The following is a 25,135-nucleotide window of genomic DNA, read 5'->3' as shown; positions in this document are numbered from 1 at the left end:
GATTAGTATTTCTAAACATTTTTCAATTAGGATTCTGTATTAATTAATTTTTTTATAACAATTAAATTAAATAATTATATTAAATACATAAGGATGGCCTTTTGCATTTGGGATTCTTAAACCCTGCAAAAACTCACCGCTCCAGGTAATCAATTTCCTGAGTTGTGTGAGACGCGCCCTTCTTGCCTCTCTCCTTAGCTTGTAGCTCCTAATCTCCTCTCGCCTCCCTCTCTCTAGACGAGTTCAACCACTCTGCCTCTCTTGGCCACGGCCATACTGTCCCTGGAGTCGTGTCCTTTGACCTCAATCAAAGGTGAATCTGGGCTCTCTCCTCTCTACAATACTGCGATTGTGCCTTGCGCTACCTCCTGCTCCGGTGTTCGCTGTCACAGGTATGATAGTTTTCTCTTTGAATTCATGTGCTGCTACTGGCTACTGCTTTTATTTAATAGAAAAGAACAAAATTTTCTGTTCATTTGTAATCAACTGGTTGAAAAACTGAATCTGTATGTGCTAGTTTAACCATCTGAATGAGTGTTCAGTCAAATTTCCATTATTTACAGAGAGAGAGAGAGAGAGAGCCATTAATCCACCCCCACTGAAGCTCATATACGTCCATTGTGGTTTGTGTTCCGTGGGGGTGGTTTGGATTTGTGAGAGGGGGGGAGGAGATATTTCTTTGAAGGAGCAAGAAATTCATCTTGTGATGGATTTGTGTTGGAATTTTGTTTTAGGTTGCTTTATTGGTTTTGGGGAGTTCTATTGGAAGTGAATTCTGCTTTTCATGTTGGTATCAAAGTTTCGGGAAGTTATACTGGGAGGAAATTTGTTTTGCCAGTTTGAGTGAATTAGTGGTTATTGATGTGATAGTTGTACATGGTTTCATTAGATGCTTCAGTCTAATAAGTTCAAAACTCCTATACAATTGAGGTACTTTTTAGTTTTCAGGTCATTTGATTTGTCTTCTATTTTTTTTAAGAAATAAGCTGGATATTTCATCATATTTTAATTTGTTAGCTTTTTCTGATGTTGAACATTTGCAGTTTTCAATTTATTGAATTTTTAGGTCATTTGAATTTATGACCTTAAGCATTGTGGTGGATATGTTCAATAATTCTCTGAATCTTACCCTAATGAATTTATGTGCCATGGGATGAGAACTTATCTTGGTGCTTCTAATACGTTTTACTAGTTGACCTTGTGGGTTAATGAAGAAATACAGTGTAGGAGAAGTGACAAAGTGGAATGCTGATAAGAACATGTTCACAATACTATTTTTGGTTTGCTGCAGAAGAGGAGGATGACAAATAAAAATTTTTATGCATTTTTATGAATTTTAATTGACAGATAGTTAACACCGTCAATTTTGGGTCTCTTTATACCTTTTTTTAATTATTAAGGGTTTAAGTGGCCCAAAAAAATTGACAAGGACTTAGGTGACTATTGGGGTATTTTACAGGGGCTTGAAAGAGCCTTTTGCCTTTTTTTTTTTTTTTTTTTTCTTACAATTCTTTCCTTTGGTTGCTTTCATTGGTTTTTGTGTGTGGTTTTTATTTTTTACACTTTATATAGCCTCTCTAAGATTTGAGATCAGATTCAAATTTTCAACAACTTAATTATTTTTAATCGCAGATGAGGTTTTTCTCCCTTTATGGAGTTGCTTATCTATTTATTGTACTATATAAATTTGAAGCTCTGCCTACTTCATGTGTCAGTTTTGCTCTTATCTACTTGATTTGAGATCAGATTCAAATTTTCAACAACTTAATTATTTTTAATCACAGATGAGGTTTTTCTCCCTTTGTGGAGTTGCTTATCTATTTATTGTACTATATAAATTTGAACTCTGCCTACTTCATGTGTCAGTTTTGCTCTTATCTACTTGTTGATAATAACTCATTTAAAATACAACAGTTTGTTGATTTATAGCTCAATTCAAATACTTAAAAAGTTTTAATTAATTTTTATATCCACTATTATTTCCCATATTTTTCTTTTCACAGGCAAAGATGAAATTGGACGTGGATGTCTTAAGATATCTCTCCAAAGATGATTTTAGGGTTTTAACTGCTGTTGAGATGGGCATGAGAAATGTGTGTACTTATTCTCTCTCTAATCAATTTCATCAATTTACTGTTATTTTAATATTTCCTTGATAATTAATTTTATCTGATAATTTATTTTCACTTCTCCAATAGCATGAAATTGTACCTACAGAGCTCATTGACCGTATCGCTTCTCTCAAGTATGCTCTTTTACATAATTTTTGTTCTACTTTGTTTCTTTTGAATGTTACCAAATTAATAACCCCTCGCTGGAAAATTAATTGTTAAAAATATGATTGATTAATTTTGTTTGTTTGTATTTCGTTTTCTTCTGATTTTTCATTTAGTGATAACATCTGTATGTGCAATTAATATAGGCATGGAGGCACATACAAGGTTTTAAAAAACTTGCTCAAGCATAAGCTGCTGCACCATGACTCCTCCAAATGTGAGTAACAGTGCATCACATTGTCTATATGATTGCTAATTTGAGTTTACTAATGTATTTGTTTATTTTTTTAATTAACCTAGATGATGGGTTTCGTCTCACCTACCTTGGCTATGATTTCCTTGCAATTAAAACGATGGTCAATCGTGGAGTATTTGCTGCTGTCGGTCGTCAAATTGGAGTTGGAAAGGAGTCTGGTATGTTAATGAACTATGCAAATGTTTTCTCAAACTCCTGTTGTGGGTTTATATATGTATATGCACAAACTCATGTTGTTTTGACGTACAATGGCATTTTCTACCTTTCATTTTGTTGAAGATATATTCGAGGTTGCTACAGAGGATGGCACAGTGTTGGCAATGAAGTTGCACAGACTTGGCAGAATTTCTTTTAGGGCTGTCAAGTCTAAGCGTGATTACTTGCGGCACCGCAGTAGTTATAATTGGCTCTACTTATCCCGACTTGCTGCACTTAAAGAATTTGCGTTTATGAAGGTTTGACTATTGTCTTTTTTGTATTTACATTACTTGTTTTGTGCCGGGTAATAGTTAATATTCATTGGTGTTGATATGATACTCATGCTTGCTGGTGTAGGCTTTGGAAGAACATGGTTTTCCTGTTCCAAAAGCTGTGGACTGTAATAGGCATTGTGTGGTTATGTCACTTGTTCAAGGTTACCCACTGTAAGTTAACGTCCATCATTTATTGTTATGATCATTTTTCATTCCTCAGTATTTAATTTTTCCATTGCATGCACCCCCGTATTCCCCAGCTAGCTTGATTTTTATCTATGCTTAGCCATGGTTAGTTTTTAAAAATTTCTACCATATTATTTATTTTTTCATACTTATTTTGTATTGTTACACTAATCTTATTGTGAGATATTTGTCTTTGTTGACAACTAAATATGTAATATAAGTAGCCATGGTTATTTGATCAACATAAAAAATGATAATTTTTCTTGTAAATTTTAATATTGATTCTTAAGAATTTTGAGAAGTTGAAGAAAATGCTTTACCAGAAGATGGGAAAGTATATGTTGGATCAAATTTCTGTAATAATAAGTGAGGAGGTTCTGTTTAATATCATGTATGCAATGGTTATTTCTGACCTTTTCTTATGTCTTTCTATGGTCTTTCTGTATAGCTGTCCATCTTTTGGGTTTATCCTGCTAAACTAGGATTTGTCCTCTATAAGCAATTGATTTATCAGTTATTCCCTTGCAATCAGCGTGCAGGTGAAGCAATTGCAGAATCCAGAAACAGTTTTTGAAACAATAATAGGCCTTGTTGTTCATCTTGCAGAACATGGCCTCATTCACTGCGACTTCAATGAATTTAACATTATGGTATGTTTTTGAGCTGCTTGATATCTCCACTTATCTCTCCAACTACGAAGTAGTTGGTTGCATATTTGTAATACATTTCAGCTTTCAGCACTTTTTGTTTCTGTGTAATTTTCATAGAGAAATTAGTGGTTTCATGTCATTTAGGTTTATCGTTTGCATTGGATTTATTCACTATTCACTCAATTAGATAGGTAAAATCTTATAAAATTCCAATTTTGGCCAACAGATTAACATCCTTTTGGGGCTTATTTACTGTGTTTTGTAGATTGATGATGATGAGAAGGTCACCATGATTGATTTTCCTCAGATGGTGTCTGTGTCACATCGAAATGCTCAAATGTAAGCCACTTACCTTCTTTGATGTCAGATGTTAGTACCTGTTATGTAGTTTACTATATTCTCACTTGCAACCCATTTATTTTTACACGGTTTTTTATTTACTTTGTTCCTGTTTCCCAGGTATTTTGAGCGTGATGTTGAATGCATCTTTAAGTTTTTTAGTAAGAGGTCAGTGGTTATTTCTTTAGAATTATTCTTCAAAACATAGACAACTATTAAGCTAATTTGGGTGGAACATTCTAATATCCATTTTGGGTGGTCTATTCAGAAAGTTGGTTAATGGAAAAAAAAAAACTTTATAAATAATTATTTTTAATGAAGCCTTATTTCTTTTAATTTCTCTTCATTATCTTCTTCTCTCTCTTTGTATGCTGTTTATAATTTACCTGACTTCAGGTTGGTGCTAAGAGAGACTATTTATATGTATGTCATTCAAAATTTGTGCTGTGGTTATAAAATTTTTCTTTCTAAATTTCATTAAAAAAATGTCCTTTAGTTTTATGTTGTAAATTTCTGTAGTAAATCTGGATGTCAATGATCCATCAGTCCTGCTAGGAATTTTCTTTATCACATTCCTGGAGCTTGTAACTATTTACCAAGTTATAAAGCATGTTTTCTACTAGCTAATGTGTACTCTGTATGTGTGATGTTTTCTTTTTCTTTGTGCCCAGATATAACCTGTCCTTTAAAGAACACACAGATGAAAATGATGGTTCAGATGTAGATTCAGATGAAAATGGAAGACCTACCTTTTCTTCTATATCAAAATCAGCTGGTTTTCTTGACAAGGAACTTGCTGCCAGTGGATTTTCAAGGAAAGATCAGGATGACATAGAGAAAGTATGGTGAAGCATGTCTTAAGTCTTTTAAAATTTCCATACTTGGTTGGGCTGGGGTTTGATTCTTTCATTTTTCCCCACTGGTTTTGGTGGTGGTGCTAATTGTTCTTAATTCATAAAATCTTGATATTCCTTTTATGTTCAAACATTATATGGACTGTCCAACCTTTCATACCTCAGACTCATAGGCATGCATCAACCAGAGTACTGGAAGAACTTCTCTATGCATCTGACTTCAGTTAAAGTGTCTCCTGCAATAAACCAGTCCTCTTGGGTACTCATGTGCATGAATCATTGCTGCTACTCCTTCCATCCCTTCTCTCTCTCAAGTTTCTTTGTGGCTTTCATTTATGATTTCATGAAACTTGCTTTTAATGTATTTTCTTGTATTTTTGTTCATGTTGTATATCCAGTCTTGGCTTTCTTCTGTGTTGTTCTCATTAACTGTGACAATTCTTCCTTAATGTTTCAGACTTTCATTTCATCTATACCCTGTGGAAAGATAAGGGATTCTAGTTTTGTGGGATAAAACCCTTGCACTCTTTGTGCTGAACAAAACTGGATACAGCTTTTGGGAGAAGAGGGGAGAGGGAGGTGGCACCCTCAAACTTTCAAAAATGGCACCCTCAAACTTTCAAAAATTAACATTCCATCTATTATATTTATGAGCATTTACAAAAGCATTACATTCCCTGCCCTCACCTGCAAACCCTTCTTAGGTTTATGTTCTTCTCAACCTTACATCTGCAACCTGTACTCGTTGAATTCTAGTTATTGGTTTTAGGAATTTTGACCGCACTGCAAGTTTTAGGTTTTCAGATAATAATATAATTTCACGTGAATTTTGATTTTTCCAGTCCACCTGGTGTCTTTCATAGTTTAGCATTGGTGTTTTAGGTTTACCTTGTGATTTATGCACTGTCAAATGAAACTCTTCTACGAGATTTTGTGTGGCAACTTTTCTAATTATCTTTTTCTTTTACAGTTCATTGAAGGTGGGAATGAGAAGGATAGAAACTCTGACACTGAAGGAACTGAAGATGAAGAACATGAATCTGAGTCAAGTGAAACAATCAACAGGACCTTAGATTCTTTGCACTTGCTAGAGAAGGTACATACTGCATAAACTCTTACCATCATTAGGTGATTCAATTTATAGATTTCCTACAAACTGAGGCCTTGCTTTCAAATCACGATGTATGATTGAAATATAAGTTGCTTCATTAGAGACCGTTGCGCTTGCATTACAAATTGCAACATCCGTTGGGAAAATGAAAAGAAATCTTCTTGAGTTAATTGGGGGAGTTGGTGGAACAATAATGACTAATCTAGATGTGATGTTTTGATTCTTAGACATTCTTTTGACATAGAGGGAATAAAATTTTCTTAATACTAATCAACGATTGAGAGAATAACAAAGGCATATAGCTGGTTGGATCTAGGTTTAATGCATAATATGTACATGGCTTTAATTTCTGCAATAAGATTTTGTGAGGTCTTGCTGATCATACGGCAGAATAGTTTAGCAAAAGTGCCAAACCAGGGAGGTTTAGAAGTTGAAAACAACAAAAAAAAAGGGTGAAAATGAAACTCAGTTTCAGGACCTCTCCAAATGGTAAAGGGAATATTTTTACTAATAACTAGGTAATTCTGCATTGGATTTCTACTCTACTGTGCAGACACCCTTGTTTAGCTGGTGTTTCTTTTGCTTCTTAAACTAAATACATGTTTTTTTTTTTTTTTTTTTGACAATGTTTATAATGAGGAATGTGTTACAATGTAACTGGTTGAGTGGTCAAGATAGATTTCATAATGAAAATAGTGGCAATATTCTTGATGTGAAGATATTTAAATGCTAGATATCGGGCCACTGGTAGATACAAATAGAAGTACGGGAAATGACCAATGTGAAGGAGGCTAAATATCATTTAGGGTGGTCCATTTCATATTGCAGGCTCTTAGTCTCTGGTTTAGATCTAGCTGATATAGCTTTGACTGAGCCACATCCCACATATATTTGGTTTACTTCATTTTATGTTTATTATTTGCTGCATTCTTCTTTTTCTGTGTTCTCGCTTGAGAAATGCAAGTTTTTAAGAAGAAATACAATACAGGAGGAAAATGCTTTGAACTTTGTTGAAGAGGACAAAGTAGATGAGAATCAACAGAGCTGTGAAACAGGTCAAAACAATGGGTCTGAATCAGAAGAAGCGAGTGACAAGGTACAAGTTGATATCATTTGGTCTGCCTATTGAATACCTCATATTGATTTAAAGGATGAACTATTTGCAACATTCATTGTTCTAGGAGTTGGATTATGTTGTTACTTGTTATAGCATTTGCATATATTAATCTACATGATTGACAACATACAGGCTCATGAATGATGTACCATGCACACAATATGAAAGGACCTTTCAGTGTGTGCTAAACTTTCTTACCAATCTCGTCTAAAAGCAATATAGATTACATTCCAAGTTTTCTTACTTCATATGGCCTCTTCATGCAGTTGTTTCTTTTTTGGTAGTGTTTTATTCCATGTGATTTTGCATTCTGCTGTGTGAATTATTCATTCACTAATGGTTAATGCCTTGTATCTATTGCTTAGCATGTAAACACTTGCATTGAAAATAATAATAATAATAAAAATCCATCCCATTTTTCAAAACCATTGTAAAACAAAGTCGTAGTGCCTGCACCTGATCCTGTTTTATTTTCCCCTAAAACTTTGGAGACCATATATACCTACTATTAATTTTTAAAGTTAGGGAAATTAATTGGTATTTAAATATGTGTCTGTATCTATTGAGATTTTTTCTCTCTTTCTTTGTCTCATCCTCTTTCCTTTGCACTTGATCCATAAGGTTAGATGTATGAAATTTCTGATCACAAAATTGGTTTCATTGTAGTTATCTGAAAAGAAGATCCTCCCTCCTTGCTTGTTAGTCAAAAGTAGAGTTGTGTTGTTTAGGATGCTCTATGATGGGGGAATGAATGATGTTTAATGTCTTTGCCTGGAGAGATTTCAAAGTAATATAAGGATAGTTCTGATAGTAGTTTTGTTTTCAGGAAGAAGAAAGTCAGACTCTAAATACAGGTGATGTTGAATTGGTCAAGCGTCTAAACAAGCAGAGAAGGCGTGCCATATTATCAGCTCAAGGGGGACGGAGGAGTCTTGCCTCTAGAAATTCCTATAAGGACAAGGGTGGTAAATCCTCTCAGAATTCGAAACTTAAGAAACATTTAAGTAGCTGGTGAACAGTACAAAAAATATGCATCGTAGTCTTAGATAGAGACTTGAAGTCAGCTGTTTGCGGTAATGTACTACTCTGATGAGATCCTAACTTCAGTGAAATGGGCATGAAGCTGATAACATGATTAGGATTTTTAATCCAGTTTTTGTCCCTGGAAGATGAGTTATATATAGGTTCTGTTTATAGCAATAGATTATGAGAAGTTTGTGATACAGAAATAGCAAATAGTGCTTTGCAGAATGTTCATTGTAAGAGTTTTGCTTGTTGTTCTTGAAGAAGAAATGCAGGTGAAATCATCTTCCAAGATTGGGGTCATGTTCTCGACTCAAGTTGTTTTCCTAAATGTTATTGCCTTGCTCAACTCTTTTAGCCTCTATGTTGTTCTTTCGCTTAGCACATCATGACTTGTAAAGTTGGTGAGAATTTGTATTTTTTGGATTTGTCAATGGTTGATCTATTGGTTATTAATAGTCAGTAGCCAAACCTACAGGTCACGATAAATAGTTGTCCCAACAATATCCTAATAATGTGCCACATTTGTTATAAAATTTCTTGTATCTAAAATATAGTAATAAAATAATTTTTCATTCCATATGTATATGAAAAAATTATTATTTAGCCCCTTTTGATAAATTTTTCATTCTTTACATTAGTTAAATCTCATCTATTTTAAAAAAATTAATTAATTGATATTTATATTTTAAAAAAATTATTAATTAATTTTTTTATTTTAGTAAAATTAATTAGTTGGTTTTTATATTTTAAAATATATAATATTTTAAAAATTTGTAGTTTTGGATAAATAGAATTTTTTTTATAGGCTAAATTTGAATATATATATATATATATATATATATATATATATATATATATATATATATATATATATATATATAAATTTTAAATTCCTTATATTCTTTGTAAAAATAATTTTTTTCTTATTTAGAAATTTAGAGAAATTGATTAGTTTTTTTATGTAAATAGTTAGTATCATCTATTGATGAAAATAGAGAGAAAATGAAGAAAAAAGAGTGTGGGTATAGAGAAAAAAAATATAAAATGAGATATAAAAAATGAGAAGATAGAAATAAAAAGAAGAGAATTAGGGTAATGTAAATATAAAAAATAATTATGAAATTAAATAGTTATTGAACTAAATTATAGAGATTAATTGATGTTGTAACAACCCAGAAAAAAAACAGCAGAAAAAAAAAATAAAAAAATGGGACTAAAAAAAAAATCGGGAGGACTCTCCCCCCCATTCTCTCTTTTCTCTCCTCTCCTTCCCTCTCTTCTTCTTCTTTCTTTTTCTGGTGACCGGCCGGCGACCTTCCGAGCAGCCCCCACCTGGCCGGCGACCCTCCGGCGATGGCAAGAGCCACCAGAAACGGCGGCAAGAGAGGGAGAGGAGAGAGAAAACGCGGGCACAGTGGGCAGCGGCTTTCCGGCGCAATTCTGGCTTCGTCCGACGTCCGATCGAGGCGATTCCAGTGGCGTTGGAAAGCTTGTTCCGAGAGCTTTCTTTTGATACCAATTTTGAAGCAAATGGAGGTCGGATGAGTGAGATATGGAGGAGAGAAGTTTCGGGTTTTTCAAGCTTTTTCGTCAAATCTACGACGATCCGACCGTTGGATCGACGATCCGAGACCACATATGGACTGAGGAAGAGGAGAGGAACATGGTGATATGATCAGATCCGGCAAATGTCGCCGGCGACCGGCGGCCGGCCACCATGCGCGGTGGTTCCGGCGGTGGCTCCGGTGGGCTATGGAGGTGATTCAACTTCCAGAGGCTTCCTCGTAAATTTTTGAAATTTTTGAGACACAAAAAAACTTCGGGTAAGACAATTTCTATTATTTCTCTGTCTGTGAAGCATAAATACAGTGTTTCTTAAACAGGAAAAAATTGGAGAAAAATTCTAAGAAAAATATATGATGAAAGTAAAATTATTTGGAGATATTCGATGGTGTTAGTTGAATTTTTGAGTGATTGTAGAATATTTTTGAGAAATATGGATGGATTTTAGTTAGATTTTTAGCATATGGGCATATAAGATTGTTTGAAATTAAGATGTTTAAATTTTATATGACTGGTTGAAGCTTGAGGATGGAGGTTTAAATATGTGAATATTAAATTGGGTTAAATTAAGAATATGTTAGCTGTTGGAAACTTATGGAATTGAGTAAAATTCTTGAATAAAATATTTATGGGTGACTAGAAAATTACAATTCATTTTGCAATAGCCTTATAATATTATTAAGGACCGCGAGGCAAAATTTTAGAATTTTTAGAGCTCGTTTGAGTGGATTTTTATAAAATGTCAATTATAGGGACTAAAACATAATTTTTAAGATTTTGAGTATTGTCTGATTTGGAGGGCCCAGGAGGGGCCATGTGATATTGATGAGATGTGATTGTGGAAATTGAGAATTTAGAAGTGTTATTTGAGCCTTTTGCGTTGGGTAGGTCCTGTGTATAGGGAAATTCACTGATTTAGGCATGGATTAGGCTGTCTATTGCCTCTTTAGAGTTTTATCTTAACTCAGTACTAATAAATTTATAATTTAATTATTAGGTGATCGAGGTCAGCTATTTTTCTACATCCAGCAGCCACAATAGTCATCGGTGTACTGTGAGTAAAATATTAATTTTAATTGTAATTTCGATATTATTATATGTTCAAGCATGCCCATGCATCACTTATATGCATATATCTATGTAGATAAATTCTAGGTACGATTTATGTTGCATTCATAACTGTGAAAGTGCCATGGATGTTGTTGTGGTAATTTGGAGCAGTGTGCGTGGGTTGGCGTGGGTGTGATGTGGTGTGGACTATGGATAAAATGGGTAGACACGGCTTGAGATCTTCGCTGGGACCCGGTTCTTCGGGGTAGACACGGCTTGAGTTCTTCGCTGGGACCCCGATTTGGTTATTAAGTGGAAGTCCGAGCTGAGTTCTTCGCTGGCACCAGGTTGGATTTAAGAGAGCTGTATAGGGGATCAGCTCCCATATATTATGATTGATGTTACAGAGTGCGTGAGTGCTTCAAATTACCTTTTTGCTGTTATGATGTGAAAATATAGTTGCTGTTGCATTTCACTCCACAGGTTGCATTAGTTCTAGATAGTTATAGAGATTATGGTTAAAATTGATATTTTACTCTCTGAGTCGAACGCTCACTCCTGTTCAATATTTTTTCAGGCCACAGGAGGAGTTATTTTACAGAGCAACCTGTTTTTTTCCTCGCAGGTTTAACGTAGATTATTTAATTATTTTACTATCTTTTCAAAATTTAAAATCTAGAACTCCGCATGTGTTAGCAATAGTGTGGACCTTGTTAGAAATTGTGTTAATTTAAAATTTTGAGATTAATAAATGAAGATTTGTATGGTATTTAAACAGTTTATAAATGAGGTAACAGGGTTGAGCTGGGCTCCCCTGATTTTAAATTTTTCTGAAAATTTCTGGGCTAAGTTGGCCCGAAATGAAATTATAATAGTTTGATTTAAATTATCTTATATGCATATTGGGTCTAAATTGTGGGCCTGGTTATGGATTTGAGGAATAGTTAGGCTTACTACGGGTCTCGGGGGCTTTAAGCTGGCCTAGGTCCTAGTGCCGGTCCGGCCCATAGGTTGGGTCGTGACAGATGTGTTTTTTTTTAAATAAAGAGACTAATTAATTTTATGAAAAGAGAGAGATTAAATATTAGTTTGATCAATATCAGACTAAATAAAAATTTGATGAAGTTTAGTGAAAGTAAAATATAAGAATTAAATAATATATTTTTTTAAAATATAGAATTAAATAATTAATTTAATTAAAATATATAAATTAAATAATAATTTACCCAATTTCTAAAGAAACCTATCAATTTTAGGAAAATTCTTAAAATGCTTGTAATTAATCCGCAAATTCTTCAACTTGTAGAGCTACTCAAAGTCTCATAAGCATCAACATCACAGATTTGATTAGCCCGTTGGCCATAACCTATCACTTGAAGACGAATCAGTGGTAATTCTATAACAAATTAACAATTGAAATCGGAAAAACCTAATCATGTAATCATCTGAACATAAATTTAACTTGCCAGAATAGAAAATGTAGGAGAACGCACCTGAAATAACTAACAGAGAAACAAACGATACGGCTTTTGATTCAATTCGAACGTGAATGTTTCCAATTTTGACAAGATTAAATTATTTTTTAATTTTATATTTTAATAAAATTAATTATTTAATTTTTATATTTTAAAAAATATATTATTTAATTCTTATATTTTATTTTCAGTAAAATATTTAACCTTTATATTTTTAAAAATAATTTTATTATTTGACTAATTTTTTTAGTCAATCACTAATGAAAAATAAATAAAAAATTAAAGATAAATAAAATTAAATATTATAATAATTAGTTTAATTTTAAAAATACATAAAAACATTAATTTTATTAAATCTCAAGCATTACATAATAACTTACACTTTACTCAAATTTTATTAAACCTTAATTATTAAATAATAACCTACATCAACTCATTAATTAATTCATTAATTTAAATACTAAATCATTGGAGCTTTAAATATATAACCTAACTTATTAATATTATCTGATATATATATATATATATATATATAATTGCCATCTTAAAAGATTTTAGTGACAAATTTTATATCACTAAGAGATTAGTGACAATAATGTTTACAATATATTAATTGCTAAAATTATTAGTGATTCATATTTTTATTGCTAAATAGTATTAATGACGAATTTATATGGATTAACTATATATTATTGTCTTAATATGCATTATTGGCGATGAATTATTTATTTATCGCTATAAATATATATTTTTTTATATTTTTACAAGTAATAAATAGATTGATAATATTTTTTAATTTCTTATTTTAGTTAATTACTTATTATAAAATTTTATATTTTATTGAAGTTAAGTATAAGTAGTATTAATAATTTTAAATTTATATAAACTCTAAAATTAAAAATTTTAAATATATACAAATTTTAAAATTAATTTAAATAATAAAAATATAATTATAAATAATTTTAAAAATGAATGGCACTTTGAGCAAAGCCAATATTCCCCCTTTATACATTTAGTTATTGTAATACCCCAAAATTTTATTAATTATGAGTATTTTTGATATTTAAATTTTATTTAAATTTTAGGAATTTTTTTGAGATTTTTCGGATTTTAAAAATCGGGTTCGATTTTCCGAAAATATAAACTTTGATGATTTTTAAAAATTTATTTAAAGACCACGTGGCAAAACTAAAAATATATTTGGAGTCTACGTATTTTTCTGAGTTTTATGGAATTTTTTCAAATTTTGACCTCGCTTTTCCGAGGCGAGTAAAAATTCAAAATTTTGTATTTCGAATCGAATCGACCGATCGATCGGACCGGTCGAATCGAACCGCCCCTTTCCTTTTTCTTCTCCGCGTCTCTCTCTTTTCTCTTTCTTTTCTCTCTCCTCCTCTCCCTGCCGCTCAGCTCCGGCCAAATCCGCCGATCCGCCACCGATTGGACCGGGTCTTGTGTCCAAAATCATCTACTCGAGAGCTTTCCATAGACACCAAGAACGCCAAATCCATCGAGCGGATTGTCCGATTTTTGCTCGGGAAGATTTTCGCCCATTTCGACTTTTGGGCTAGATTTCTCGAAAACCGTGAATCCCACGAGAAAACCGAGGCTACCAGCACGCTCCACTCGACGAGGGCTTCGCGGGATATTAATTTCAAAATTTTCCGACAACGTTTTTCGGTGGGTCCCACGGAAATTTGCAGTGTATTTTCGAGCATTAAATGAGCTTAGAAAATTCTGAAAAATTTATGTACTAACCCCCGTGTTATGGGCTTCGTGTAGGTATTCTCATTTCGCGGAAATTCGGCGAGTCAGTGCGAAATTCCGGCGAACTGCATCTGGAAAAGTCTCCGAATTGGGCCGAGATTTTGCCTACCCCCCCATTGTCAGACGTCCCGAGCGCGTCCCCGAAGTCGGAATCGGCAAAGGTAAACCCGAACCTTGTTTTTTCGTAAATTTCTAGTGCTTAAATAGGATTAAAAATCCGTAAAATATTCGTGGTAGCTTAGAAAATTACGATTCTTTTTGCAATAGCTTAGTAATATTGCTAAGGACCGCGGGGCAAAGTTTTAAAATTTTTAGAGTTGATTTGGGCAGTTTTTGCAAAAATGGTCAATTATAGGGACTAAATTGAAATTTTACATATTGTGATAAATGATTGGTTTGGTGGGCCCAGGAGGGGCTGTGTGATATGACTGAGTTGTGGATATATGGATTGTGAGTATAGAAGTGTGTTTTGAACCCTTTTTCAGGTTGGTTAGGTCCTAGGTATAGGGGGGACTCTGCCGGATTTTCGGCACGACTTAGGACGTATTTGGGTCTTTTCTTGATTTGTATTGAGTCATTTGTATTAAATGATTGTAATATGATTGTCAGGTGAGCCGGGACAGCCTTCTTCCTCCGCCCAGCCGCCACAGTAATTTGTCGTCAAGTCTGTGAGTAAAATATTAATTTTAACTGTAATTTCGATATTATTATATGTTCAGCATGCCCATGCATCACTTATATGCATATATTTATGTAGTTAAACTCTAGGCACGAATTATGTTGCATTGATAACTGTTAATGTGCCATGAGTGTTGTCGTGGTAGTTTGGAGCAGTGTGCGTGCGTTGGCGTGCGTGTGATGTGGTGTGGACTATGGATAGGACGGGTAGACACGGCTTGAGTTCTTCGCTGGGACCCGGTCCTTCGGGGTAGACACGGCTTGAGTTCTTCGCTGGGACCCCGATTTGGTATTTAAGTGGAAGTCCGAGCTGAGTTCTTCGCTGGCACCAGATTGGATTTAAGAGAGCTGTATAGGGGATCAGCTCCCATATACTATGAATAATGTTACAGGGTGTGTGAGTGCTCCAAATTACCTTTTTGATACTATGATGTGAATATGGTGTTGATGTTGCATTTCACTATACAGGTTGCATTAGTTTCAGATAGTTATAGAGATTATAGTTAAGATTGATATTTTACTCTCTGAGTCGAACGCTCACTCCTGTTCAAAAATTTTTACAGGCCACAGGAGGATATTTTGTTCTGGGTTAACCTGCTTTTCTACCTCGCAGGTTGTTTATCAATATTGTGTAATTTTAATTACTCCTAGAATTTCCGCATGTGTTAGCAGTATTTATTTGAAATTGGTCTGTAATATTTTTATCATGTTGGACCTGTAAACTTAAATATGTTATGCATGTTGATGGATTGGATGAGGGAGCTGAGCTCCCATTTATTTTATGTTGATGAGTATGTGGAGGGTGAGCTGAGCTCCCCAATTGAGTATTTATTGTGTTTACAGGTCGGGTGAGTCAAAAACTCCCCGTTGGAAAGTCCATTTTATGGCCGGACTCTGTCCGTTTGTTTTCTTGAAATTGGGCCCAAATGGGCCTTAGAGTTGGGTTAATGAATAGTTAAGGCTTACTACGGGCCTCGGGGGCTTTAGGCTGGCCCAGGTCCTAGTGCCGGTCCGGCCCATAGGTTGGGTCGTGACAGTTATAATTATAGATTAGTTGTATTTTTTATTTTCACTTATTAATTTTTTATTTTAATTAATTACTTTTTATAAATTTTATATTTAATTAAAGTTAAGTATAAGTAGGACTAATAATTTAAAATTTATATAAACATTAAAATTAATTTAAATAATAAAAATATAATTATAATTAATTTAAAAAATAAAGTGGCATTTTTGACAAAACTAGTGTTCCCATTTCCACATTAATATATAATATAGATTGTGTAAAAATATAAGTAAACCTATTTTTTGGGATGGAGACAATAATTTAAATTTTAAACTTTAATTGAAAAATCTGTTATATCTCTATATTTTTATTTGAAACCATTAAATTTTTCACTTTAATGCATGTAAGAATTATACTATTTTAAAATTATTAAAACAAAACTTCCTTAAAAATTTCTCATATTATCGTAAAATAATAATTTTGAAATATTACTAAGCACATGAAAAAGAAAGAATATTTGTTTAATGTCCAAATTGTTGAAAAAAAAAGGTTTATTAACAAAATTAATTAAAATCGTTAAAATTAAAAATCTAATTTTAATCAATTAGATAAATCAGTCAAAAGCAGTAAAATTAAAATTATTAAATTAATTTTATTTTTTTTAAAATAATTTTTTGTCAACATTTATAATTAATATGTAAAATAAAAATATTGTTATAATTGAATAATTATCTTCTTAATATTTAAGAAATATTAATTTTATATTAAAAATAGAAAAATAAACATATCATTTTAATAATTTTTTTTGTATTTCTATAAATAAAAAATAGCTAAATAATATCTTATTCATTGGCTAAATATAAATTTAAACTTTAAATATATTGATATTTTTAAAAAATTTTAATAGAAAATTTTAAATGAGTTAGGTTAATGGATTATCGAGTCAATCAGCTACTTATCCGATTTAATAAGATATATAATTGACTCGATTTTATGTCCTAGTCACTAGTCAACCCACCTCAATCTAGATTTAATAACAATACCATATATAGTCTAAAAAAATAGTACTATAATTTTATAAATTAATATGATAAAATGAACAATTAGAGTTAATTTTTTTTATAAAAAAAATTCGTCTCAATTCTTATATTTGTTATAATTATATAGTAATTGATTTTTTATATATTTTTTTCTTTGTAGATAATTTATAGTTATCGAGATAAATATAATTATTTAATAGTAAAAAGTAATTAAAATAAGATAAAATTTAAAATTAAATATTATAAAAAAATAAAAGGCATACGAGGAAAAAAAAGTACATAATAAAAGTTTTATAATATTGTTATTGAAATGATAACTTAAAATTAATTGAGTTTCGATGCAATATTATTTGTGTAATTTTTTTTTATATACAAATTTTTAAAATGTGTAATTAATTTTGTAATATTATAATTTGATATTTTTAATGAAAATAGAATAGATTAATTTTCTTTTATTCTCATTTACGAGTTGTATTTTACAAATTCATTTTGTTAAGAAAAAAAATAAAAATGTATTTTAAGATATTCTTGGAATTATATGGAAATATTTAAATAATATTATTTTTTTATGCAAGTATTAAATAAGTTTAATTATATATAAGATGGAAAAAGAAAATGAAAAAATTAAATAAAAAAGCAAAATAAAAGTAAAATAAAAAAGGAAAGATAAAAAGATAAAAAAGTAATTTAATACTTTCACTGCTGTTAATTAAAAAAAGCAAAAGAAGAATAAAAAGAAAAGTAAGACAAAAAGGTGGAATAGTAAAATAGCACTTTCATTGCTTTTTAGGGACAGTGAAAGTTCCTTTTTTTTTAAGTATAGATTAATAATTAATTATTTTTTAAATTTGAATTAAAAATTTAAATAATTATTATTTATTAAAATTAAATTTTTATTTTTTTTAAATTATTAATATTTTTTTTAAAATTTTTATAAGATTGTAACTATACAATCTCTTATATATTTAATAATAACTGATATCATTTTATAATAATATTGTCATGATAATTTAAGGTTTATATATATATATATATATATATATATATATATATATATATATATATATATATATATATATGTAGTTTTATAATAATATAGGTAATGCGAATAAAATCATTTATTTTTCATTATATATTTAATAAATTTTTAGAGCATTGAGAGTAATTAATCATTTTTAAACTAATTTTACATATAATATGAATCCGTCAAGAAAAATTTTTCTGCCCTTGTTAAAGCATTAAAATAAATCAGATAAATAATTATGTTTTTCTAGTTTTTTAATTTTCTATTCAAGTTTTTCAAATTTTCACTTGAAAAAAAAAATGAGATATACAGTAAAAGGATATAAATGAAAAAATAAATTCCACAGTTAAACAAGGCATAGGTTTTCATACCCCATTCACTTGTAAATTGTATAGGTCTTCAAGGTAAGCTTTTTTTTTTTTTTTTTTTTTTTTTTATTTTTAATTAAGGAGATAGAGAGTTATTTATCAATGGTGAGATTGAAACATTTCTCCATTTTTCATGTTCATGGAAATTAAATAAATTCTACTTAAAAAAAAAAAAAGATGGACTGGACTTAATGATAGCGGGGCATGCAGTAGCTGTGCAGTAAAATTTGTGAAAAGTCATAAGATATTGTGGGCAAGAAGCCCTAATTGGTTTAGAAATTAACTACGCACGTTCATCATACTACTAATTGGAAGCATCTTATCTTAGTATTAACATTCAAAGTCTATTTCACTAAACTGTAAATTAAATGCAGAATGAAGCTTTGGATCTGACATAATTAACTAGCCAAGTAACTAGGGAAGGCAGAAGCAGCAGAGCCCCGTCACTTATTACCTGCACCAAGATTGAGACACAAAGCAAAGACATTACAATTAGCAAAAGGAAACTGTTAGGGTTGCATGTTTCTTAGAACGTGATTCAAATCTTACACAAGTTGAAGTGCAGTGTGGTCTGGGCGAGAGTAGTGGTGATTGGGTTCCAGGAGGTTTACAGGGAAGAAGTTCCTATCATATTGTTGTGAAGGCACAGATTCATACACAGAACCTGAAGGCATTAAATTTGTTTGCTGCTGCTGCTGCTGCTGCTGTTGTGCTCTTTCATTTTCAGCTATCTGCACCACACCCAACACTTCTTATCGATTACAAATATCCAATTATTGTTTTCTATTATTAGTAATTAGAATAATACAAGTTTTGGATACTGATGCAGAAATAGAGTTGAATGATGAAAAAATACTCCAACTAGTTTTTCAGTAAGAGAAGGATAGAAGCCAGACCTTTGCTCTCAGGAACATATTGTCATTTTGCAGCTCAATCTCCTGCGCAGTGCACACATATTAATTGCTTAAACTAGTTTTCCAACATTGAACAATTTGGTATCTGTTCATATCCAAGAACAAGTATATACAAGAGGGAAAAAATAAATAGGGCAGGAAACAAAATTTACCCTTTTCTGCATGTACTCAATTTCAGCAAATAGCATTTCATTCTGGTAGAATTGAATCATTTTAGTCTAAAACAAAATAATAATCTGGCAAAATTGATTCTTTTATTAAATACAAAAACAAACAATCCGCAATACAATACCTTTTTAGACCTAATTCTGCTGATTCCTTTCTCCAATCTGCTTTCCAAGTTCTTGAGTTCCTTCAAGCTCAAAGTACCAAGTGCCTCACCCAGAATATGCCTGCAAATTACACAGCTATCTTCATGAAAGTTTTCCAATGGATTACATTGAACTTCAAAGGAGAGGTATATTTATTAGATTAATTACCTGTTTAAGTTTTGAATTTCCCGAATCTGCCTGCGTAGCTTGGAGGATTCTTGTTGGTAGAACTGTGGTCATGTTCATGCAGCAGTAGTTAAATCTCATTGAATTGAACACTAAATAAGTTCATAATTGTTTTAGTGTAGTTGTGCAAGGATGGCTATATTCATATATAGTTTATTTTGTATATCACAAGAATTCTTGTGCAGATATTCCACCACTAGACCACTAGTCCAATGGCTTCCTATATAAGTAGTCGATTAAGAAGAAGACAAGATAGAGGTTAATTAATCTAAGAAGAAGTGTGTATGTGTGTGTGTGTGTGTGTGTGTGTATATATATTAAATTAAAAAACAATACATAAGTTTATACCTGAGTGTTAGCTTCAGAAGCAGATGCTGGATTTGAGGAGTCTGCATTGGCTTTCTTGTACCTTTCAATTGTTGCTCTAACACTGCAAAATTATGCATTTCTACTTTAGAATCTCGTGAAATGCAGTGCTGAAGCTTTAATTTTATCCAATTAATAAATGCATGGAATTTTGAAATTTTTTACAACCCAGTACATTTACTTTAATTTGTTTACGTCAGAAAAGAAGATACATTTGAAAATTTAGTGATTAGCATTAGCAACACTAATATGGACAAAATCAAATAAGATAACTAATATTAATATGAAACATCGTTGCTAACATGGCTATAGTATTTTTATTTTCTTCTAAATTTGAGATTTTACGGTTTTAGAAATGATTCTATGACTTCAGTATCATTGAATTAAAACTCATTGATTGACGATATGTTTTCTTCTCAATAATTAATTTCTTTCATTTAGCAAGGCTGATGGTTGTGTAAGATGACGAGGAGAAAAGGCTTTGGTGCCTTAGGCCTCGCCGGAAAATGTATTTTTCCACTTGTTACTGCCACCGCTGCTTTTTTAGAGCTTGTTCAAGGTCGCTAAAGCTATTTACGAGTATAAGAGAAGGATAGCCGTAGCTCTCTTCCACCTCCACCATCTTCTTCTTCCAACTTCTTGCTCTCACTCTCTCTGAACATCCCTTCAGATTCTGCTTCTTCTTCTTTTTTTCAGTTGTCCACTTGGTCAATTATCCAATCAATCCATATCATTTTTCGTTCCTTTTACTTAATTCTAGATAATTTCATCTTTTTATCTTCATGCCCTATTAATTAATTTATTTTATTTTATTTTTGTTTTTCATTCTCTAAAAAATTCTCCAACATCTATTCCATTATTAACAATTAAATTTTATTATATTTCTTTCTTTTTTAGGATTAAAAAATTAAAAATTTTTCCATGCAACCTTCTAAAATTAAACATGAGTGTTACATTGAGCCTTGTTTGAATTTAGAAGACAAGATGTGGGATCATTTGTCCTACTTCTAATGATACAATGAAACAATCAGGAAAGTTTTTGTGGCTTATCAGCAGCAGCTTGACATTATTGTTATAAATATTCTTCATCAAAATATCTTATTATTAATTCAGTAAATTTAATTAGAAAGTAAATTTGATATATATTAAAAAAAAAAGGCTTCAAACTATGAAAGTCACAAGTCCATTGATTCAATAATGAACAAGTTCATGTGTATTCAAGACATCCCCTAGGTGTATTGATTTTTTTCCTCCTTGTGTAATTGTTTTTTCTTTAATCCTACAAGTGAATTGACTTTTTTAATTTTTTTTATATATTTTTAGGGATATTTAGAAGAAATGGAGGCTGTGAATATTAAAACCTTTGATCTCCTATATTTATAAAATTGGAATGAAAAAATTACTATAGCCTGAAGTAGATATTTTACTAGCTTTGAACCACAAAATAAAGCAGTTAAAAAATTAAAAGGTAATCTCAAGTACAAAATTAATTAATTTAGGTTTAGTTAATATTATGTTAAATTGAATTAGGATGATATGTTTTGTGTGTGTAAATATATTCTCTCAAATAGGATATTATTATTATTATCATTATTATTATTGTTCATTGCTTCATCAGGTGATTGATATGCTTTTAACTGTTAGACTAAATCAGACTAGACAATTTATTATTAACCAAGCTGTAGGGCTGAGGAGAATTGGGTTTAAAATTTGAGAAAATCTAAACCGAACCGACTTTTCAAACAACCTTGCCACTTCTCTCTATGTGTGAGAGAAGGAAAGGTCACAGATGGAAAGCATCTCTCTCTCTCCTGGAGGGTTATTCAAAGCCTAAGGGGAGGACTTTACCTTAATTTTCTCGAGCCACTGATCGATTATCTCTGCCAAGCTGGAAGAAGAAGAAGTTCATGATTGGCTCAGGTGCCTAATTACTAGATATACAAAGGGTAAAAACTCCTATTGCCCACCTCGATGACTCCAAAACCCATAAATATCCTTTTTCATTTGCAATTTCTTAGCAGTAAATCAATCATATATAGTAAATTTTATATGTATATTACAGAAAATAATCTTCTTTAAATTAAAAGGGTTTTGTCTTAGTGTGCCTGAGCTGTGAATTTTTAGACTGAGGACACTGGTGCATATATCAGGTTCTTGGCAGCAGCAGAATTGGTGCCAGCTCCTCATCCTCATGCGCCAAAAAGTGAGAATCTCCCATTGGTTCGTACGTAGTACCCTTTGTTTTCCCACATCAAATCTCTCTCTCTCTCTCTCTCTCTCTCTCTCTCTCTCTCTCAGAGCAAATAACTACAAAACACTTGTTTGCTTATCTATGCTAAAATATGAAGTAAAAACTTCATAAATCTCTCTAAAACTAATGTTATATGCTAGCTTTTGACACCAAAATGGGCAAGCATTTGAACTCATTTCCATTTGGGTCCTTGTAATATTATTGCCATAGTTATGAAAGGTTTTTTTTTTTTTTTGAACTGCGAAAGCTTTTCGCTCTCTCTTTTAACATGAAAGAGGAAGATGAATCTTTAAACAATATGAGTTTCTTTTTACACAATTTCATATACCATATGGTTTTGTTCTTATTCAAAATCTTCTACCATAAATTGTTTTTGCTTTCTGACCCCATGAAAGAAAACTTGGGCAAAATACACCAGGGATTTTACAAATCTATATGAAAACTCACTTCCTTGTGTCTGGGAAAGTTGGTTTTAGCTCCAAAGAAAAAAAAAGAAACGGCCAAGAGGGATTTTTCAACTACTGCGCTGGGATACAAAGGAAGAGGAAAAGAAAAGAAAAGTTTTTTTTTTTTTTTAAGGAAATTAGAAAAGAAAGAAAGAAAAATTGAATGCAAATAGATTATGAAAAGAGAAGTCCCAGTAAGAGAATCATGGCACCAGCTTCTTTGTCAGATGTGAAGAAACTGAAAAATCATATCTGACGTGACCATAGATTCGTATGTTGTAACTGAGCCATATTAGCTCAAAAAACAAGGATTTAACTCTAACACAAGGATAAAATGGTCATAAGAAAGGAGAAATCCGCCAGATAAGGCATAATCTGGCCATTTTCAGGTTTGGTGGCCTGATTAGAACACAACCCTCTGAGTTTGTGAGGTTCAAATTAAACCCTAATTAATAATCCCTAATTCGTAAAGGGTAATAGGGTTAGGTCGTGGGGACAAAATCATGCCATCCATTAGACTTTGAGCACTTGGGTTTTTAGCAGCTTTCTTGGGGCAAATTGAAGATGAAATTGTGATGGATGGTTTAAGAAATGCAAATTTAAGTATGAAAACCTAATCTGCAATTTGATGGGTAGTCTCTGTTACTATGTTTAGGTTCAGTGACATGTGATGGATGGGAAATTAGCTAAAGGGGAGAGAGAAAGAGAAGGAAAAAGATACACACAATAGAGAGAGAGATAAAAAGAGAAAGATATATACAAGGAAACTGATAACCCTAGTTACTGCCGTGCTTATCACTATTTCTATTTATATATAATGATACTAACAGATCTGCATATCAATCAAATAATGACTGAGAACTGAGAAGCAGCTCTTCCCAGAAAAAAAAAGTTGTAATTGAAGCAAAGAAATTGGAAGGAATTATAATCAAGTTATGAAGATCCTGAAGAAAAAAAAAAAAAAAAACACAGACCTGTTGTTAGCATACTCGTAGAGACGACCACGGGTAGAAAAGACGATGAGAGCAACTTCAGCATCACAGAGGACAGATAATTCATAAGCTTTCTTGAGCAAACCATTACGACGCTTGCAGAAGGTGACTTGTCTATTAGTCGTGTTTTCGATTCGTTTGATTTCTATTTTGCCTCTTCCCGTCTTTCTGAGGGAAGGGCCTTGATCCGGTTCTTGATTAGGGAACTCCAGGGTTGTAAGCTGCGAATCTCAAGTATAATATAGTTTTCTGTTAGCAGAGAATAAGTGCTAGATGTCTAATTAAGCCTGAATTTGGACAAGGAAACCAAAACAAGCAAAACACAAATATAGACTGTCTAGGTTACGTTTGATTTTGGTTTCTGTTCACTAACCTGGTAAAAAACAAACAAGGAATGGAAAAGCAAGAAAGTATTTCTTGAATTCACTCTCTCTTCGTGGTTTGGCTATAGCTCAGCTATAGTGGAGTTGCAGAAAATGGAAGTGGGTTGCTTTACCAGCTAGGTATATATGGACGTGAAATAGACCATTCAACAAAACACAATCACACGCACAAAGACACAAAAAACTACTGTTGGAAAATTTATATATATGTTCCATTCCTTGTAGATTAGTATGTGGGTAATACGTATACGGATTACTTGGTATTGGAGAATGAATTATACTTCTTCATGTATGTATGGAAAAAGAGAGGTGATACTGACAATAATGCAAAAGGGTCTTGGAAAGTCAATACTAATGGCCCTACTGATCAATGAGACTCTACTTATGGTGCAATGCCAAGTTGCATTCAATGCTTTAATGTTTGATTTGAAGATATATGTACATATGGAGTGGAAGCAGGAAATTCAAAACAAGAGGACTTCCCATTTTATTATTTTTCTATTTGGGGTTTTTGGTTTTTAGCCAGAAATTCCATTCTGGAGTAGTTTTGTTTCTGACTTCAACCCCTGTGGTTGAATGTTTTCACCTTCCATCAGAGCTAGCTATCGAGAATTGAGAAAGTGACGCAAGTGCTGAGGACTACTTCCCCATGTGATGTCCTGTTCTTCGTTCATCACCTATTTCACATTTCATAAAAATAGAAGGGGGAGTTTCTATATTATATTCTCCATCACTTTGCAATTTGTTTTTCTCCCCCATTAATTTGGGAGATACAAATATTGGTGGAATCCTCCATGGCCCAAGATGCCATTACCAGCTTCTTTGCTTTGCTATATATGCACTACTCAACCATAGCTCTCTTTCTTTTTTGATAAGCAGAAATTTTAGTAGGGGAAAAAAATCAGCAGTAGAAAAGCCAACCAAAATCAATAGGTCTCCTTTAGAGCTGTGCGCGGTTTTTGGAGTTATGAACCGAACCGAAAAACAATATTAAACCGAACTAAAATAAAAAAGAATCGCTGTTATA

General features: G+C 32.1%; 2 protein-coding genes and 1 long non-coding RNA gene across 4 annotated transcripts; 2 read left to right on the top strand and 1 right to left on the bottom strand.

Moving 5' to 3' along the window:
- The first annotated feature begins 120 nt into the window (after positions 1 to 120).
- LOC110651754 (serine/threonine-protein kinase rio2) lies at positions 121 to 8,719 on the top strand. Of its 2 annotated transcripts, none has more exons than XM_021807153.2 (14): positions 121 to 392; positions 2,004 to 2,093; positions 2,199 to 2,245; positions 2,423 to 2,493; positions 2,577 to 2,690; positions 2,812 to 2,987; positions 3,088 to 3,176; positions 3,724 to 3,841; positions 4,107 to 4,180; positions 4,301 to 4,348; positions 4,852 to 5,020; positions 6,005 to 6,130; positions 7,134 to 7,241; positions 8,089 to 8,719. In XM_021807153.2, the coding sequence occupies exons 2-14, from the start codon at positions 2,010 to 2,012 to the stop codon at positions 8,275 to 8,277; spliced, it is 1,413 nt and encodes a 470-aa protein (XP_021662845.2). In that variant the 5' UTR covers positions 121 to 392; positions 2,004 to 2,009; the 3' UTR covers positions 8,278 to 8,719. The 2 variants fall into 2 exon arrangements, with proteins under 2 accessions (XP_021662845.2, XP_021662846.2); XM_021807154.2 differs by lacking the exon at positions 121 to 392 and adding an exon at positions 683 to 930.
- Positions 8,720 to 14,216: 5,497 nt separating this feature from the next.
- LOC131183374 (uncharacterized) lies at positions 14,217 to 15,648 on the top strand. The gene is made up of 3 exons (XR_009151483.1): positions 14,217 to 14,304; positions 14,753 to 14,811; positions 15,385 to 15,648. It is a non-coding gene; the product is annotated as an uncharacterized LOC131183374 (long non-coding RNA).
- A 2,837-nt stretch (positions 15,649 to 18,485) lies between these two features.
- Positions 18,486 to 24,919, bottom strand: LOC110673423 (agamous-like MADS-box protein MADS1). Its single transcript, XM_058152153.1, has 9 exons — positions 24,883 to 24,919; positions 23,708 to 23,954; positions 20,019 to 20,100; positions 19,653 to 19,714; positions 19,466 to 19,565; positions 19,326 to 19,367; positions 19,156 to 19,197; positions 18,809 to 18,990; positions 18,486 to 18,713 (listed from the first exon to the last, which is right to left on the bottom strand). Exons 1-9 carry the CDS (start codon positions 24,917 to 24,919, stop codon positions 18,710 to 18,712), a joined length of 798 nt encoding a protein of 265 aa, XP_058008136.1. The 3' UTR covers positions 18,486 to 18,709.
- Between the last annotated feature and the right edge of the window lie 216 nt (positions 24,920 to 25,135).

The sequence above is a fragment of the Hevea brasiliensis genome, chromosome 9 (genome assembly GCF_030052815.1).
Source record: "Hevea brasiliensis isolate MT/VB/25A 57/8 chromosome 9, ASM3005281v1, whole genome shotgun sequence".
NCBI lineage: Eukaryota > Viridiplantae > Streptophyta > Magnoliopsida > Malpighiales > Euphorbiaceae > Hevea > Hevea brasiliensis.
The sequence above is the reverse complement of the archived record's forward strand: the minus strand, read 5'-3'. Positions and strand labels throughout refer to the sequence as shown.

What these genes read in the sequence shown, in the direction of transcription:
- LOC110651754 (XM_021807153.2), top strand. Translation starts at nt 2,010, where the DNA reads ATGAAATTGGACGTGGATGTCTTAAGATATCTCTCCAAAGATGATTTT. An exon ending in TTTAAGTTTTTTAGTAAGAG is followed by an intron (nt 4,349 to 4,851) that starts GTCAGTGGTTAT and finishes CTTTGTGCCCAG; the next exon opens with ATATAACCTGTCCTTTAAAG. An exon ending in CAGAAGAAGCGAGTGACAAG is followed by an intron (nt 7,242 to 8,088) that starts GTACAAGTTGAT and finishes TTTTGTTTTCAG; the next exon opens with GAAGAAGAAAGTCAGACTCT.
- LOC110673423 (XM_058152153.1), bottom strand. Translation starts at nt 24,919, where the DNA reads ATGGCATCTTGGGCCATGGAGGATTCCACCAATATTT. An exon ending in GAAATTCAAAACTTAAACAG is followed by an intron (nt 19,566 to 19,652) that starts GTAATTAATCTA and finishes TGTAATTTGCAG; the next exon opens with GCATATTCTGGGTGAGGCAC. An exon ending in GCAGAATTAGGTCTAAAAAG is followed by an intron (nt 19,368 to 19,465) that starts GTATTGTATTGC and finishes CAATTCTACCAG; the next exon opens with AATGAAATGCTATTTGCTGA.